Source organism: Clarias gariepinus, chromosome 8 (assembly GCF_024256425.1).
Source record: "Clarias gariepinus isolate MV-2021 ecotype Netherlands chromosome 8, CGAR_prim_01v2, whole genome shotgun sequence".
NCBI classification, from domain to species: domain Eukaryota; kingdom Metazoa; phylum Chordata; class Actinopteri; order Siluriformes; family Clariidae; genus Clarias; species Clarias gariepinus.
Window position 1 is genome coordinate 14,403,984 of NC_071107.1, and position 20,201 is coordinate 14,424,184.

A 20,201-nucleotide genomic window follows, 5' to 3' on the forward strand; every position below is an offset into this window, starting at 1 on the left:
TGAAACCAGAGCCAGAGAGAAAGGGTGAGAGAGAGAGAGAGAGAGAGAGAGAGAGATTGGGGTTTAATGAAGAATGATCGCTAAGGGAGTGCGTCTGTAGCCACTGAACAGGATAAACTAGCATTAGGCAGACAGGGTTAGGCCACTTCTACAACCGGCCAGGTCTGACACGGGGCTCTGAAGGTGCCAGGCGGTGGAAAATACCTAGATATCAATCACGTCCGTTCCATCAGTTGTTTCACTTAAAAAGAAAGCAATGAAGAAAAAAAAAGAAAAAAGAAAGACGCTGACTGAAATGGCCGACACGAAGGACGGAGGAGTTGTTTGGTCAGTTTTTACGGGTTCAGGGTTAGTTACAGCACTTACACTTGGCAAGACCCGAGTAGAAGTGCAGGCCGGTCCAAACAAACCCAGGATTTTAAAGCCGAAGGGAGAGGACTCATCTCTCAACTCATCGGCCCTCTGCAAAAAAACAACTCGGCAGGTTTTCCGGCAGATCTCATTCCTCACGTTGTTACTGTATGTGGCGGATTAGGACTGCCAGGATACCACGAACACCGATGCAGCAGCCAAACAAAGGTAGCATTGTAGGTTACAGATGAGGGCGATTGAGGCGTAATTTCATAATCGCAGCCTGCAATTCGCACACACATCGATACGAGTCAGTGCAGGGCCACGGGCCTTTAGAGAAGGCCGGCAGATGGATATCGATACAGTAACCTGGGCAGGGGAAAAGAAAGATTAGGGGAAGAAAGCAAGCACTGCTGAGGTGTTAAGGTACTCCCCTGAGAATGCAGCAGGCCAAGTGGAGCGTGACGGGCGACAAACAACAGCGAGCCAAAGAAAGAGACAGAGAGAGAGAGAGAGAGAGAGAGAGAGAGAGAGAGAGAGGGAGAAGGCACAAGAGAGATGTTTGCTGCAAAGAGCTTTTCAGGAGAAATTTATTTAAACCCTTTAATCCTTTATTTACCACTGCTTCCTGCAATTACCACTTAAGACTAGCTCGCTAGTGGACCCTGTCGTCCACGTCTTATGTAAATCGTGACGTAACGAAGAAAAAAAACAAAAAACACTGGCACTAACAAAGCGTTAAATAGGACCAGATCAATGGCTAATCGAATGAACCGAACCCACCGCGACAACCTGAAACCACTAACGGTGCATTCGGTCTCATTTCCACACAAGAGCCTCTTTCATTAGAGGTGCTTAATGTATTGTACTGTACACCCCTGAAGGCACTCGAGTGTTTGTTAGCGCTCATTTGGGATCGGCTCCTGATGGATGTTGTATTTTGATGAGGTTATTAATGGCAGGTAGCCAGCGCGAGAAAAATCGCTCTTGATTTTTTTCCGCCGCGCTTCTCCGCGGCTAACCGCTCCAGTCCCTTCGCCGTGCGCACAACTGCCGTGTTCCACAGTTAGAAGAGAAAGGAAATATCCACAGGGCAGGCTCTTAAAGGAAACGCTCTGTGCAGAGCGACAGCCGCAATAATGAGGTCATCAAAACATCCTGGCTGCATGAACTGTGTGTGAAGAGAGGAGTGTCCACTCCAAAAAAAAAAAAAAAAAAGAGGAGAAAAACAAGCCCCTTGGCCTTTTACCTAGCTGTCATTTTGAGATGTTAATTCTTCTTTCTATTTTTTAAGGATAAAAAGAGTGAAGAGCCCATGAAGAAGAAAAAAATAGAAGGTGTTTCCCCTTGATCTCCTTCCCCTCATTTTGGTTCCACTCGCAGTGTACTGGCAGCATGTGAAAGCTCAGTCTGGGGTTTGAGCGGAGCACTTCAAACGTGCCTTTGTTAAACAATGCATGAGAAGCAATTGCTCGCCGTAATGATATCATTACCAGAATCATGGGCGCTGACTGCTGTCTCTCCTGTCCTGTATTGAGGAGAGAACGAGTGAGAGAGTGCGCGAGAGAAAACATTTCCACTTCAGCACATGTGACATCGCTCTCAATGACAGCCTTATTACCGCACCACGGTATGTTCTGATCACTTTCAAAGCCTGCCATTGTCCCTGCGCCCATCACCCAAATGTACGTCTGCATGTAAACAAGTTTGTGGGCTCCAGACTCCAGCTGCGGCTCTGGCATGATAAATAAACCGACTAATGGCCGTGTGTAAATATAGTGGAGCTAAATGCACATATTCACAGGAGAACGTGCTGAGTTGCAGGGCCAGTCGAAGACACAGGCAAGACGCAACACACCGTAGCTGCTCGGAATCAGGTAAACTTAACACATTCATTTGTAACAGTGTAATATCTCCAACACTTGAGGCTGTCAACATGAATGATTGATCCGGCAACTTCTTGTCGTTGTGCATGTTGTGATAACGGTGAAAACTGGAAAGTCTTTTTTTTCTCATTTTTAAAAGAGTAGCTACTGGAAGATTACAAAGCATTCTAAAAAGCTGCGCACTACGATTTCGCAGCTTTGATTAGAGCACACAGTGTGGTGTCCAGGCCACATGCTTCCTGGACCACTCTTTCACATTTCAGAGTCCATCGGGGAAGAAGAAAATACATCACTGGGCGATCCTGATCGTTCATACCATTCGGATCGTCAGCTGTCTTAGAATAGGATAGAAACGTTTTGCAACAAGTACAGTACGCCTCAAATAAATAACAAATAAGCTTTATGAAAAAATACACACAAACACCCGTCCACCCACACACACATTCAGCTATTGCACGATCAACAGTGGTTAATTATTGCACATTATTTTTTACATATTTTTTTTACTTCATTTTATTGCCACATAATGTTGCTGAGTTGAGACCTCACCAACTGAAGCAACCCCAGATCATAACACTTCCTCCAGAGAATTGTACAGCAAGCATTTAAAATGACTGCATTTGGCAGATGCCCTTAGAAAATTACATTTATCCAGAGCAAATGACATTGTTTATCAAATTAGATATTTTAATTATTATTATTACTATTATTATTTTTTTAACATCTGAGCTGTGGAAGTTCAGAACAACTGCAGCCGTGGAAAATTGGTGGTGCTGGGGTTTTGAACCTGGGACATTCCGATCAGGAGTCCACTGCATTAACTTCTGAGCTAACCCCGCCCACCCAAATGAGCACCATGCATGATGCTTTGCTTCTAACCCTGATGCACCATTGCACTGAAACAGGGTCAGTCTGAACCCATCACACTCATCATGATCTTTTCCATTACTCGAAAGTCCAATGTTTATGCTCTCTAGCAAACTGAAGAAATCCCCCCCCCATTCAGTCCCACTAACAAGTAGTTGTGTTGTGGCAGCTGTTTAACCCAATCCTGCGTGTTCTCATTACATTGTATGTGGAAATGCTCCTAATTTCATTAATCTAATACTTAGTTCGTAAGTAAATTTTATTTATTTAAAATATCCTTAGTTGTTTTGACCAGAAAGTATACGCAGGAACGCATGAGTTCTTCAGCACTACAGCTGGCTGACTACATGAAGAGGAACGGTTGAAGAACTATGGATGAATGTGATAGTTCAGAAATCAATGTAAGTATACCCAAATCTAAAAACCCAAGTAACTGTGAGAGCTTCTTATCTGGTGAAACCGACACTTGCACACTTGCAACGAATCAGCTTGGGCACACCTTGTTGGAAACAATCAGTCACAGGCTTGGTTGCATAGTGTTTGCCCAACTGCCATGCACAAAACACAGCGAGCGAAGCCTCCACAGAAAATCCATTTTCTCCAGGGTTATTGTTTGTAGAAGTCAGACGAACAATGTATACCAGGGCTTTAAGTGTGACGTACATGACTGTAGATGCTGGTCCTTTTCACTCAGTCTGCACTGTCCAGTGTCTTTTGGCGTTTTACAATATCATAAATCCCAAACGGTCTATAACTGTTGGCCACGTCAACACCATCAAACGGTTCTAAACATCAGACATAAACGAGATTCAGATTTCGGGGTCGAATGTAAGAATAATACATGATTAGTCATGAGCAAGTACAAAATACTATTCATCTCTCATAACTATTTTAACACTTTCACTTTTGAAAAATGGTTCTTTGTACAGTTAGGGATTATTAGTGGTACTTGGAACACTCAACAAAAAAAGCCTTTAGGGTTTTAGATTAAACTTTTTTTCCTCTTTATAAGAGTGTTTGACATCCCTACAAACAGAACCATCTACATATGGAGGAGATAAAAAAAACGCTCATGTCACAAATTTTTTACTGGAAAATAAAAACACTCATAAGTGCTCTGCGTCCAATTTCCTGTTCTCTCAGTAAAACCAGCTTATGTTTGTTCTGACTGTGTTTTGGAGTCGACAGATATTTCTAAGCGGACACGGTGCTTCAGGTTGTTCTTTGATTTTGTATTACTTTGTCTACAAGTAGCTCATGTGTGTTAAAAAAAAAGAAGCTTTGAGTTGCTTGGATTTGGTGAATTCTCTGGTCATGTATGACAGGTGAGTGCAGCAGGAGACTCAGACAGGCTTTGGGAATGATGATCTCATTAGAGAAATGACAGGTACCTCCCAGGAGACGCATCAGTCCTCCCCTTGTTCCATGACACGAGATACGGGTGACAGCATGGACATGTGACTGCGTGTTTGTTCAAGTGTGCATGACTCTGCGAGTGTGTGTGTGTGTGTAAGTACAATATTGCACTTCATAGAGATAGAGCTGATAATTACACTAACTATGAAAACGCTAAATATAAGTTAATGTAAATAACATGCAAACAGATCCAGTCTCATAGACTGAACTTAAATCAAAACATCAATAATCTCAATATGTGATCGTTTCACAATTCCATCAGGGATGTAGCCCGAGTGCACGTTCCCCCCCATGAGAGCTGCCAAAAGTCAAGCTGGCAGATATATAGTGCAGCAGAGCATGCTGCTGTTAAACTCCTCGAAATCATACTGGCAACAACAAGCTGACATCCTGCACTCAGATGCTGTGAAAGAAATACACCGGCCACGGTGGCAGCTATCGATCTGCCCTCAGTGCCGGGTCTTCTCTTCCATCCATCATTACTGTGCTGCCGCACACGCAGGCCGAAGGCGGCGTGTGTGAGTGAGCACGTTTGTGTGTGTGAGGAAGTGTGTGTGTGTGTGTATATGTGTGTGTGTCTCAGGGCCCCGGACCTCTGTGTCCACCTCCCTCGGTGGAAAATGGCTTCTGTGGCTTGTGCTGAAGGATATTCTGGGCAAAAGCTCCTGAGCACCCTGATCACTCAGATTATAGTTGTTAGGTGAACTTTCCCAGCACAAACCCGACTGGAACGCCACAGCAACACACAAACCAACGACTATTCCTCCGAGGTCTAAGAACTGCGCTCTGACAAACCTCAAATCTCAAATCTATCAAGCATTGTCTGAAATGGCAATCTAGAGGCGTTCATGTTGCTACATGAACAGTGTGTGGTCTTGACATTTTCTTTGGTGTAAACTTCTTATTTTATGCATTACATTTATATTATTACAGCTCCCTATTGCATAATATAAACACCATTATACTGGGCATCGCAGGCTGTTTTATTATTATTGCATTTTGTTACTCGGTATTTCACATCTTTTATGACAATTGAAATCAAATAAAACTGTTATTTAAAATACTGCAATCACCAATTTTTTAAAAACTATTAACTAACTGTACGCTTTAAGATTTGATCTAGAGCATATTCTTATATTATTATTCTTGATAATTTTTAAATAATGCCCTCAGGTCACTTCGAAATCATCTGTACTGTATGTTATTCTCTATTATACAACAGTTAATTCCGACTGGGCGGCACGGTGGTGTAGTGGTTAGCACTGTTGCCTTGCACCTCCAGGGTCGGGGTTCGATTCCCATCTTTGTGTTCTCCCCGTGCTTGGTGGGTTTTCTTCAGGTACTCTGGTTTCCTCCCTGTCTAAACACATGTAGGTCAGGATAATTGACGTTCCTAAATTGCCTGTGATGTGTGAATGAGTGTGTGTGCCCTGTGATGGATTGGCACCCTGTCCAGGGTGTACACCGCCTTGTGCCTTAAGTCTCCTGACATAGGCTCCTGGCCCCCCGTGACCCTGAATACAGAATAAAGCGATATAGACGATGAGTGAGTCCGGCTGAGTAATCAGATTGGACTATCGAAAAGTGGTGATACCAGCACTGGGATGTACTACTGTACATATATCACTCTTCACTACAAGTGTGCTAAGTGTTTAATTAAGGCATGAGCCTAAGGTTCAAATCCCATGACCGCTATGTTGTTTCTGTAGGGCCCTTGAGCAAGGCCCTTAACCCTCAACTGCCCTGAGATGAGAATGTAAGTCGGTCTGGATAAGGGTGTCCGCTAAACGCCTAAATGTAAACATAACCATTAATTACACAAAAAGACAGTCGCATGACAGGTGAAAGTAGATCAGAATGGTCCACCATACTGAGGAGAGAGCAGCTACATGACGAGGCTGATTCCCAAATCCTCTTCTAACCCGTAATCAAAAGATATTCTACAACGCAATAAGTGGAAATGTAAGAGAAACAGATTTACAGGGCTGTCCAGCACCTCCTTATTTTACCCCCCTCACTTTTTGGCTACATAGTACTGGTAAGAATTTAAAAACACTTTCATACCTGTTAATTACACTCACCGCCAGTAGCTAACTGTCATTAATGTAATTATTATCGGTTGACAATAAATGGTCTTTGTGGAACTGTTGTATAAAAGCAGTATCATACTCGAGGCCGTGCTGTCGCGCTAGATATCAGCACGGCTGTGATGCTTTCGGTTGGACGACTGCATCACCAGCACAAAAGCACTCGCTCTCGCATGATTATTGCTTAAACTGACTAAACTTGCTAGTGGAATTTCTGAGGAAAAAAAAACAATGCCTCCAAAGAAATGTGTGTGTGTTCGTTAGCCACAAGCTAGCCAGCTGACATTTCCTCCCTCAAAAACAGTTAATTGTGTGATCAGTGATATGGATTTAACTAGCTAATGTGTCTATGTGTATTGATCTAAAGTTAAATCTTTTCAGACGTCTCAAATGATGGATTATGAAATCCAGTCAAATGCAACATTATATTGAAAGCATCTTAACATTTCATTGTACTTTTATAGTGCTTTTAATGACCGATACTGTCACAGAACAGCTTACAGAAACCCGCACCAAGATGTTAATCTACAGTGACCAAAAGTATTAAGACAACATATGCCATATATTATAGTTGTCACAAAACAGTTGATGTCACTAATTAGTTTGAGGCTATCTGGCTGAAGAGTTGTGCTAATTAGAATCAGCTGCTTTAGTTATTGCATGGAACAAATATGTGGCAGGACTTCTACTTTCTGAAGCCGCCGTGTCCACGTCTGCACAAAAATATATAAAAAAAAAGAGAATTGCGAACTTCTTTGGTAAATTTCTGTAACATGGTCTTCAGGAAGCAATCAGGCAGTCATGGACCGAACGAGTCGCACCAGCGCATTTTTGTCTCTGTGCCCAGCCAGATCCAGCAGGTTTTGAAGGATAAAGGAATTTTCACCTTGGAATTTCATTGTGTAAAAAAATTTGAATGTAATTTAAACATTGAATTTTACTGTCGTTCCAATACTTTTGACCACCACCGCATCACAAGCAAACCAGAGATGATGGTGACAGAGAAACTCATCAAGAAGAAAACCTTCGGAAGATCCAGACTCGAAAGGAAACCTTCTGGATCATTCGACTAGCTCTTAAAACCTTTTACAGCCATAAACGTCTATAGTTCGACCAGACCGTTAAAATCATTTATATGTCTCTGCTATGGACGTGCTGATTGATCCGGTGCCTGACCTTTTAATAACTGCGGATTATTGCTACTAACTTGATATTCATCCAGTCATAATAAACAGTCCCGTGCTCTGAAACCAATTATTTCTTTTTTTATTTTGCGAGTTATGCGAAATATCGCAGGAATGATGATGACATACCTTAAAACAGGTTGTGTTTTCTATGTTTACATGCAAGACCTGGGCGCGGCAGTCAAAAACACATGCTCCTAGTATGAGAATAGGGGAAATCTGTCAATCTGATACCTGTGCAGGGTCTCAGCAACCTTGTTCCACTTTACACTGCGCACATCCCGGGCGTACATCAGTCGGATAAGATAAGTGTGATTTGATATTTACGACATCTTTCCAAACAATACCAAGAGAGAACTTATTAGAAGCATCTGCTCGCTTCAATACATTTACTTCCTTAAAAGATTTCCAAGCTATATATATTTCTGTCAATACCAAGGAGAAAGAAACTAAAACCTCAAGCTGTAATACCAGCCTTATGTAACCTACACAAACATGCAGTAATGGTGTAACTCCCGAATGATTATCAGGGCATGGCAACCTACAATATACTGTATGTACACCATGCAGGTCAAGAAAATCAAAAAACAAAAACGAGCAATTTCTGCAAAAATTTGAGAGTGTTCGTTAAAATTTGATTCGTAGATTTTTTTGCTCGAGGTCTCGTGTTCCGGAGTGTATATCCGTGCCTTCAGTCAAAATGACAAAAGTGCTGCATTAACAAACAAATCTGAGCTTGTTTTTTTTTTTCCTGAGAACCAGCCCAAATCAGGAACGGCGCTGACAACCAGTGCATGCAGTCAGGAAAGTAAATCCCTCTCTCTAACAAGTCTAATTGTGTCTCTCACAATGTCGCCTTGGCGGCCGTTCCACAGGAGGCGTATGCAGATAGTCAGGCTTTAATTGAGTGCTGTGGGTGATGCCATGGGAGACTACTTGAGTGTACAGCCTGCACTCAAGTTCCCTTGACAGCATCTTCTCTTATGCGTTTTTTTTAATTACCTTACCCCCTTCATTCTCAACTTCCTTCCTTCTCTCCCTCCCTCCCTCCTTTCTTCCATCCATTTCTCTCTCTCTCTCTCCCTCTCTGTCTCAGCGGTCCACAATATTCATCTCTCTTGCAAAATAGAATGAAATGCTTTAAAAGTTTGCAGGAGAATCTTGTGGAGCTTGTGGAGGCTCAGAACCTGTTTGAATGTCAGTGAGCTCTGTGGCACTTGACATCTGTTTTCAAGCATGTGTGTGTGTATGTCTATGTGTGCGTGTGTGTGTGTGCGTGCGTGCGTCAGGGGCGAAATCGGTTGTGGGATGCAGGCCTAGTGTCATGCGAATCTCTCACTGCCTCAGGCTTCTTTCACGACCTGCCTGTCATGCAGATGCAAACAGGAAGGGAAGACACTCGCCCACTGAAGCATGAGCTATGTCGCCGCTGCAACCACACGGGTGCGCGCGCATAAATACTCACGCACGCAAGATGCAAGCGCCAAAGTTGTTTGCACGAGATTGTGTTCGCAATCAGTAACTCGATTGTAACTAATGTAAATAACACAGGCAACATCGACACGTATACGCACGGATTGCGTAACAGAGTCCCGCAAGTTTATCTGCACGTCGCCAAGCCTTTGTCCTGGCAAATGTCAAAAAAGCATCCGTCCAATTTCCCCTTTGGTCTGGACCATCGGGGAGCTCAATAATATTATTCATGTCAGGGCTGGACGGGCAGCGGAGGTCTTTGGGAAAAGGCCTTTGGGCAGATCTGCACAATGAGCAAGCTCTCTCAGGCTCTCTCTCTCTCTGTCCTCATCTTTCTGTCTCTATCTTGCACGCTGTCTCATAAGAAGCAACGGAGCGATTTCAATCATTTCGCAACCTCCCAGCAATCATAGCTTTAACTCCCCTGTTATTTAAAACAATCCGAGCTCTGCGCTGGAGTTAATCACTGCTTTACACTACATCAGTCAGGGTTATTCATTCTGTTCCAATTAATCGTGACATTTTTCTACATTGTCTGAGCCCTCGACTGCACAAATTCATCTGTAATGACAATTCACACTGTTGAATTTTATCATGTGTGCTGGCAAATGGAGGGCAAATTGTTTTGCGATTGTGTGCGTCTGTATGCGCGCGAGCGTGCCCGCTATGGTAAGCATGTGTATGGTGTTATTTGTGAACGCCATCTGGTTTCGGCTCAGGCCGCTCTGTGTTCGCTTGCTTAATTAACCTAACTGGAGGCCATTACATTTCCTGAAACGTTTCACTTTCTCTGGTTTATGTCGTGGAGCAGGAAAGGACTCAATTAGGCCAGAGCTGCTCCCTGGACATTACACACTTCACGCATGCCAGTTAAGGAGGCGAGGAGCTCATTGTGCCCACACCGCCAGCGCAGATAAAGGCCCATCTCTCAGACGCAGACAAGATCCAGCTGCCAAAACACCCCGCAAGAGTAATGCGTTAATACCGCGGAAAACGAAGGCTCTAACGGGCTACGCCGATCCGTACGTGTAGCCGACTAATTATCTCATTAGTTTAGCTAAAAGGGAGGCAGCGGCCATGTTGGTTTTAAATGGATTACCACAGCTGTTCCTGCCACGAGAAGCCCGAATGGGAGCTGGGTGATTGGGAGGAATACTGGTGTTTAATATCTAATCAGCCGTTAGCGTGTCAGACGAGCGAGCGAAGAACCGCGGTGCTGCTGAGAGGAGATCCAGAGCGAGCCGCGGTGTTTCAGCCTGTCAGGCCTGACGCACAGCAGTCGTACAGACGCAAACACAATTTACCACTCTGCCTGTCTGTCACAGTGCGCTATGACACACACACACACACAGGCAGACACACTCACTTGCGGCTGCGGAACCATGATGACTCCCAGAAGACAGAGGAACTCGCAGATCATGAAATACGAGAAGATGAATCGTGGAATGTCTAGCCCCAAGATGGCACCTTCACACAGGCCGAGCTAAACTGTATACACAAACTCCCCTTCTAATCAGCGCACACTTACTGGGAAACGTGAAGTCACACATGTTCCTTTTTACTGTTTAACGCTATGACATGCACACAATCAGCAGCTTAAGTGTTCTCCCACTAGGTAAGATTACAATGAGACTACGATTAAACAGACTCGGGTCACACGATGTCTTGTTCTCTATTACAACAAAGGTCAAACTTTCTGTTTAGTTTGTAAAGAAGCTTATCTTAAAGGTTTGTTCATGTATTTTTATTAAAAGGTGAGGTCCTGTCAAGGTATCATTTAAAACCTGGCTACTCTAAACACTCACATTAGAAAGACGACATTGTGTAATGTTAAATAAACCATAGAGACGACTGAAGATTTAAACGGAGACGCAGGGCTCTCTGTAAGAGTGGCTTTGCCAAACAGCATGTCGGCCAAAACACAGCGTTGGTGGAATTGATATTTTTTACATTATACATATGAAACAGAAAATGTGTTATATATCGAATGACCCAAATATGGCCATTTTATACTGTCTTAGTTCAAACTATAATATTTTACAATACACATTATTTATATTTCTTCATGAGTATTGATACTAAAATTGGTGTAATGTTGCAATATCTTAACAATTTTTCATTTTAGAATAATATACTTTTTCAAGTTTCTATCTTTTCATGTGAAATCTAAACTGGCCAAATTTTATCTGAGTGACAATTAAGATTATTGAAACATTTGAATTGAAAAAAGGTTACGGACACTACACCTAACAAAAAGTAAACCATTAGAGATGTTTTAAGCCTATAAAAACGAATAAGCATCTAATGTACATTTTAACAAGTTTCAAACAGGATACAAATGTTTTTCCCCCCCATAACATACTTATTTCAAAATTCATCTTTGTTTTGCCAAGGAGTGTCTTGGGGTTGGAAATGACTGCTGACTCACCGTCTCGTTTCCGAACAGGACGTCCACGTAGGGCATGATCTTCATTAGGGAATCCTTATAGAACTCGCTGATAAAGGGAGCGGACAGGTTCAAGCTGAAGATCTTGTTGTTCTCAGACACATGCTTCGCCACCTTCAGCATCGACTCCAGGGACACGGTCAAGAAGAAACCCTGCATAAAAAAGGAAAAATAATATAAAAATAGTTTTAGGCCGTCGAATTGAAAAAGATACGGTGTATATGACTGTTTGGATAATAAACTTTGATTTGCGGTTCTTTTATAAACCAATCAAAACTCCAGAGCTGCACGAGTATCAATTTTAAAAGCGACGAGGGTTTTTTTTTTTCATCTGGAGAGCGAAATAAGTGAAAAGAGTAAGGTGCTGAGCTCATTTTCCTCCTTATCACTCCATCTGCATGAGAAATGATAAGGAGGAAAGTGAACTAGAGAGAGAGAGAGAGAGAGCACCAAGTACAAGAAAACAATAGAGTGGGAAAATGTCTACATCGGAAAGCAGTAAACAGGGTTTATTTTAACATAATGGGCACAAATGGGATTAACGTATTAGGAGATAAGAAGGAATGATGACAAACAAAGTCTGGAATTAAAGCAGCAGAGATCACACAGAGGTCACGGATACAATCCAGTAAAAAGGAGGGCACCTTGGGCAAGTTTAAAACCGACACGTTTCGCCATGCTCCCCGAAGACCACTTACACGCCACGCTCACGGCCTAGGCCAGAGCCTGGCGTCATGGAAGTGAGAGGAGAAACAGAGCACTACGTGTAAGCAAACAAAACAGGTGCGCTTGGGAAAAAAAAATGTCCAGTGTTTGATGGGATTGTGCCAACAGGACACAGCACAGATCACTAACTTTTACACAGAGCAGTTTGTTTTGTCGGGATTGAAGCTCTACGAAAACTGTTTAGCGCGCCGAATTACCTCGACTGTATCAGAACCGCACTCAGGCAGAAGAGAGCTAGTCCAAACACATGGAGCGATTTCCCCTCTCGGTGGCTTAGCATGGCCTTAAGAGAGCCGTCTGAGAGCAAAGAGATGGCTGCACTCCAGCCCTTGTTCTAGGAGGAGGGAAAGAAGAAAGGGGGGGAAGCACGCTAGCATCTGATGAAGTGGAAAACAAAGGTCTCGTCTGGACTCTTCTTACTGAGAAACAAGAGAGTCTACTCGGGCCATTGTGAGAATGAATACGAAGCAGGTAAGGAAACACCTTCACGTTTAAACCTGAAACCAAACACTGGCCTTGTACCTTCGATACAGTTCATCTTGCACTGGGAATAATTCAGAGGCACTGTATAGGAGAGAGAAGGAGGGGGAGGATTTAAAAAAAAAAAAAGAAAAAAAAAGAAAAGGGAAAAAAAAAAGCAGCGAGAGGGAACACAATAGGCCGAGTGAGAGAATAAGCAAAGGGTACATCATGGAGAGACTAGTGCTTTTACACAGGCTAACACAGGCGCTCTGAGAACACTCCATTAAAACAGATGAGGCTTTTGTGGCTGAGAGTGGAAAGAGGAGAGAAGTGACCTTCATGTGTTTACTGTGACTGTGTCAGCTTTTTACGCCCTTCACCAGAGGAATCAAAAAGCGCCGTCTGGCTGCAGGGCCTACAACAGAACGCGTTAAGTGGGCGAACATTATGTGAAATATCTATAGTGTTAGTCATAACAAAAACGTCCTCATTTTCTCTCGCAAATCTGCAATATAAAGCATGCTGCTAAAGATTTCCACAAAGCTGTCAAGGAAATTTATCAGTGCTGATACCTACAGGATAGTACGGCTTATAAATACTCCTTGGCAAAGAGATTGCGAGGATGTACTGTACATGCCCGGAAAGCTCGGCCGGGGCAAGGAAACACGTCAGCCAACTATTCAGCGTTAATAAAAGGTTATTAAAAAAAGACATTAAACATATTTAACTATAACTTGAAAACATGCAGTCATGAGCAAGATGCAATTGTCTGACAGACACAAAAGTGCTTCCTTTTACACGGTTTACATTATGACACAGTCTAAGCTTATCAGTCAGTAAAAGCCCTCATTTCAAGTATAAGTGGCATTCAAGTCAAGTCTTTAACATTTCCCCGAATGTTAAAGAAACCCGTACATTCCTAAATGACCATCATGAACGCGGTAGAGCCCACTGCAGTCCAGCAAGTGGAACGCCTGATCCTTAAAAACTGATGCACAGTTTGTTGAGGAAGAGACGGATATGTCTATGGGAACTGTACACACAATCATTGGCCAACACCGCTTAAACATTACAGGAAACAGCACCATGCAGGACAGACGAGCTCTACAGAGGGTGGTGCGATCAGCTGAGCGCATCATCCGCATCGAGCTCCTTGACCCGCACTCCATCTACAGCAAGCGGTGCTGGACCAAGGCCAGGAAGACCGTGAAGGACCTCAGCCATCCCAACAATGGACTGTTCTCTCTGTTGCAATCTGGGAAGCGATTCCGCTCCCTGAAGGCCAACACAGAGAGACTGAGGAGGAGCTTCTTCCCGCAGGCGATAAGGTCTCTCAATCACACAAACACACCACCACACAGGAGTAATATCTTTTAAACATTGACATTGACTGGATAATCATGGACAACCATGGACACATTCATGCAATACATATTTACATATTTGAAACCACTGCACATGAAACTTTCATAAGTCACTTTTCATGCATATTTGCACAGCCATTGCCACTTTAAAATTTATATATATATATATATCCCCCATATTCCTATATTTCGTAATATTTTTATTATGCCCTTATTTGTACAGTTTGTTTATTTTACTAGTTACATCTTTCGTATTTCTTTTTATCAATATTTATTCCTTATATATAGTTTTTATTTTCTTTTTAAGGTCACCGGCAGTCGTACAAGCATTTCACTGCATATCGTACTGTGTATGTGACAAATAAAATTTGAATTTGAACTCTGCAGTCCTGACCTCGCTCCAAGCCATTTCCACATGATTGGGGCATTAAAGGAGTTCCTGGGAGGCCAGCGTTTCAGACGTGAAGCAGTATGATCGTGGCTGGTGTACTGAGAAACTTTCTACCTGGTTGGTATCCAAACATTATTTAAACACTGACATAAGTGTATTAGTGTAGCAGGGGATTATATAGGGAAATAAAAGCAGTCTTAAAACTTAAAACTGAGTAATCACACACCTAGAACTTTTCCACTTTTTGTCACGAGTTACAATTTGGCCCTGAAAGGTCGTTTTATGTTAGAAATCGACATAAAAGTCAAAAACAGATCTTTGTCTTTCCTAAGAAAAATGAATTCTGCTAAAGTGTGCAAAATTCTTATGACTTCATTTTATTAGTTTATCTGTTTTTACTTATTGTATAATATATGATCCCTTGGTTTAGGTGGTCAAGCTTGTCATTAAAGTGAAGAAAGTGGAGCAGGTTCGGCTTTTTTAATGTTAAAAGAGTTATGAAAGAATTCTCTGAAGGTTATCACCTTGACCTCCGTCCTTAAGGATGCCAGGAACGGAAACATGACTTTTTAGATTTTCTTTTACTCATACAGCTATTGAGAGACTAAATCTAGTAATGAAACAAGATATAAAAGAAAAAAATTATTATTAGTTTGTTTTAATGGTGTACGTGATGCCTGGCTGCAAACCATATTTCTTTGGTCATAATAAACAAGGAATTTTGTTATAATAAAATAAAAACAAAATCAAAACATTTTTGATATATATTGGTAGATATTTCGTAAGTATTCACCCCTAACCCTGTGAAAATTCAAGCAGATGCCTCGTCACCAGTTGCAATCAGAAGTCACAGATTGGGCTGAATAGAGTTCAGCTGTATGGAATTACAGTCTCACCTGATCATTTAGTTATTTTAAAAAAGATCCCACACTTTTAATATCTCCCAGAGCACTTATAAAACCATTATTAAAAATGGACAGAATATGGCACGTCCAGTGATTCTTTTAAGACTAACTCATCCATCAAAAAGTAAATGAAGGGGAAATTATCAAGAGAAGCATGCACAAGGTCATGGGATTGTCTAACGAAGTTCAAAGAATGCATAAACCTATGCACTTTTTCATTTATTTGTTTTTAATCAAAAGTGATTGCGAATGCAACATACACAGATTTGTGCAAGTCACGTCATTAACAGATTCGCAGCTACTGGACTTCTAAGGGAAGTGTTCCAGTATAATAGCTGGTCTGTGTAATCGTCCTGCAGTGCTGTTTTAGAGTGGGATCTGTTATGTCCTGTGTTGGGAATGTTGTCTGTGGTAACTATGGTGCTGGCGTGTAAAAGCGATTTTATCTCTGCGTGACTACCCTGGTTAAATAAAGGTTAAATAAAATAAAATAAAATAAACTTTTGCCCTCAACGGCAGACTATTTGCAGAGACAAAGTCCAGAGCCTGATGCAAATCTTTACTGCTTGCCTGCTATGAGGAAGCTTTTCTGTTTTTTTTTTTTTTTTTTTGGTAAGCTGAAAAGCGTCAGCCACAGAACCATGCAGAAATGGATCTCTAGAGACAAACATAAGGATGGTTAGACAGAACGAGGCCCACTGGGGTGCAGGGGACTTCTAAAGGCTGCCTGAGCTGAACTAATGGTGTGTGTCTGTCTTTATGTGTGTGTGTGTGTGTGTCGGTACTTCTCCCATCATTAGCGCACCTAGGCTTGGATGTGCGAGCGTCAGGTGGGAAAAATGGCCCCCTGCATTATAGTAACTTTAATGTTACACTGCTTGAAGTTGGAGAGCTGGCCAGAAGGAGGCTGCTTTAATGGACACGCGCTCCTCTTCCTGTGTGTGCTCGACTTAACTTGCTTCTCTGGCACTTCACAGGCTAGTGGGGAGGAAGCATGAAGGAAGCAATGCGGGAAGTTCAGAGCACCAGCACTGCTTTGGAACTGCCACAGCCAGACTCAGACTTTCAAAAACGCTGCTCTGGACGTTAATTTCAGGGGAGGGAAAAAGAAAAAAAAAAAAGAGGGGAAAAAAAAAAAAAAGATAAAGCACCTGAGATAATTTTGAGAAAATGACGTATACAGAACGAATCAGTGCGCTGTCAGTCATCGATAAATCCATCCACCTAAGATAAATAAACTTTAGCTCGCACACACACAGCCGTCCTATTCATCGGACATCTGCTTCCGTTTTATTCCAGCTCTTCAAAGGCCTGTGTTAAACGCTCTCCACCCCTGTGTTAAACACTCTTTGCTCATGTGCTGACAGGTTTTTGCTGGTCCGTTCCTCTGCGCTCTGACCCGGGCTGAGCTGTGAAGAGCTGCCCTCTCCCTCTTTCTCTCTCGCCGGCTGTCATAAGCCGCCTTTATCTGGGTTAGAGTGCTGCTGGAGGGATCGATACACGCCGTGCTCCTGGCTGATTGCACTGACCCGACACCTGACTATTGTACTGGCCATCCTTAAAGAGTAATGCACTGCTGGAAGTCCCCTTCCTCACTGGATTGGAGTGGATGATTGTCATCGACAAACAGAAACACATCGCTATAGAGTGGAGTCTTGCTGGCCGAGTCAATCACCCGCCATAATCGAGAGATACCAGGCAGTTAAATGGGCTTGTGTAACGCTATGATATGATAGCTAGGAGACTCCTTAAATAGTAAAAGGGCACTAAAAAAAAAAATCTTTATCAAATATAAAGACTACTTTTCTCCCCATGAGCATATTTTCCATTTGGTTTCATTTCGAGAGAGTCAATTAGCCCAATAAAACAGATGATAAATCCATTTTAATAGAGAAGAGCAGCAGGACTCGGCATACCAGAGCCTCGGAGGATCTGTTTGATGTTCAGAGCTCACCCCTGCGCCAGACTCCTCGCAGTCCACGCGGCATCTGGTTCCTCTTTACCAGTCTATAGAAACATGTTCTGCAGAGCCTTATCTAATGCCACTCAGATTAACAGCACCGGGTCTGTGACATGAAAGCTCAAGTCCTTGAAAAGACACTGTCGCTCGTGAAATTCCTGAAATTTGACAATCAAGCCATAGGGCTTACAAAACATGCAAAACCAAAACACAAAACACACACACACACACACACAAAAGTATCTATCTAAAGCCAAATGGAAAGTCTGCAGCTGATTAAGAGGTCGGTTTTATCACGGGACTGTAACGTCCGGATCACGAGCGCGCAGGCTGCTCAAACTTTTTTCACTGGAAGCTGTTTGCCAGATATCAGAAAATCTCACAGGAGAATGTCAGCTCGGTGAGATAGGACTATGACAGCAATAGATGGAAGAGGTGCTGATGCTAACTGTGATAACCGACGTCGGGTTTACACTCGGGGTCATCCGGTGTAATCCTCAAAGGAAATCAGGCCATCCTGAACGACGGCACGCGCAGGTTACGGCACACTCGCCTCTTCTACCGGATGACTTAAGCACTCTCCTCCAGAGAGAGGGAGACTATTATATTCATCTCTAATAGCCATAAAGGGAAGGGGAGGGGGAAAGGAAAATCAATTTTTCTGAAGAGCTGACATACTCCTCAAGCTTAAAAATGACTGTGTAAAGAAATTAGACACTAGAAAAATATGTAATCAGCAATTTAGCGATAATGTCCATAAATAAATAATCAGTGCTTCCATTAAGCTGACATGTATCTGGGCTGCAGTGCGTGACGCGATTAGCTGCTCTCTCACACACATACACACACACACACACATACACGGCGTTCCATTAAGGAAAGCCATCCGTCCTCACCCACTCGGCTCCGCTCTGGCACTTCAGGTGGAGTGTGTTATTCTGCAGCTTGGGGGAGGCAGGCCCACAGCGCTCATTTGCACTACCATAAGACAGGTCGTAATTACACTGGCACGGCAGCACATTAGCTGCTGGAAAAGGTGAGAGCACGAGGGCCTCAAACCTGAGGCATTAACCCTATCATGAGGTTAACAGTGATGGGCATCGCAGCTCTAACGGGGGTCCGCCGGGGTTCCTGTAATTAGAAGAGCTGCATTTCTGTACAGACAGAGAGATCAGCGGCTTAAACTCCGACTTGTCTAACGTGTTGAGCTCAATTACCAAAAAAATCAGCTCAAAGGAAGCCAAGGAGGTGGAGGATCAGGAGGGAGGATTTCATCCGGACAAAATGTTTAAAGCTGAAAAAAACAAACAAACAAAAAAACAATACATATAGAAGGTATAGTCTAAATCAGCACAGATGCGAGCTCTCAGTTTGTGTGTTTTCTTCGCTGGATGTCCTCCTGCCTCGTAACGTGACAAAGAATAATATACAAGTGATAACTAAGCCTAGCAGGGGACGCAAGCATAATCAAAAGAGGGTGAGTTTTTCTTTGACTTTTGACGAGAGCAACGCTTTTCCGACGTGCGCCGCGGCATGGGAGCGAACGCACGAGACAGATTCTTTAGCACACAATTAAGAGCTGCTAAAATATGGCAACAGCTCACCTCCTCTCGTCATCCTGGTATAATTAGATTTTCACCTGCTGTTGGGACCAAAAAAAAAAAAAAAGAGGGGGAAAAAAAAGAAAGAAGAAGAGAGGCTTGATGCATTGGACAAGACAAAGAGGCACCTGACGCGGCAGCACGCGCATCCATCCTGCTCCACAGCATGGGAGGAGTTTGAGAGGTAAATTGAAAACGCTGTTGAAGGCTCGCCTCAATGAGTCGCACAGTCTGCTTAGCACATCAGTTTGGAAACAGATGCCACGTCGGGACAATGTTGCAGTCAACATTAGAAAACAGAGGCAGATGTGTGTAAACTGTTAATACAGCACAGCGTAAAAGGAATGATTATATAGCGGCGGAGATGTCACTCCAGAGCGGCAAAAAAAAAAAAAACATCTACGGGAATAAAGGCCACATAATAACCGGCGAGTAATTAGCGACTCCGGTGAAATCGATGCCACTGTGATAAATAATCACTAAAGTGTACCATTGGAGTATTCTTTTATTTGATTGACATCCTGCGCTGGTGAGATCAAATGGCGGCCATGCCAAATACTGCACAAGCTTCAGCCAAGTCCCCAGTAGCAGACCCACCGGAATTAAGTGGATACATATTCTACATAAGTCTCAGCCTTTCCAAAGGAGCATTAAGCTTATTAATCCTGCACAAACACACACAAACACACACACGCTTTCTTCAAGCTTGTCAAACCCCATTCGAACGTTGCAGGAAACAAATGCGTAAACACATCTAGTGCAGCGTGGAGGCTGTCAAACTCGAATCTGCAGTCAGGTTTTAACAGGGAAACAGAAGCCGCGCCGTAGCACGTTCCGAGATCCTGCAGAGCCAGCGTTGGGAAGGCGCTCCTTCGAAACATAAGAGTGCATGCAAAAGTGGGCCATTAATGATTCATGGCTGCTTAAATAATCATCTGACTGCACCTGTGGAGAGAGAGAGCCTGAAGTAAATATCAACAACCACAACTCCTGTCAGCGCCTGATGATGGAAGTTAGTGTGGGCACGGGGGTTCGATAACGCCATCAGTCATTCATAAAGGCGAAGCCAGAGATGCAAATCG

At 43.0% G+C, this 20,201-nt stretch overlaps 1 protein-coding gene across 2 annotated transcripts in view; it reads right to left on the reverse strand.

The window, feature by feature from the left end:
• The window catches only part of adka (adenosine kinase a), a 154,358-nt gene that overhangs the window by 22,161 nt on the left and 111,996 nt on the right, over positions 1 to 20,201 (reverse strand). For both annotated transcript variants that reach the window (XM_053502495.1, XM_053502497.1), the window contains exon 7: positions 11,693 to 11,863. In XM_053502495.1, coding sequence (XP_053358470.1) covers positions 11,693 to 11,863 — 171 coding nt within the window. The remainder of the gene's footprint in view (positions 1 to 11,692; positions 11,864 to 20,201) is intronic.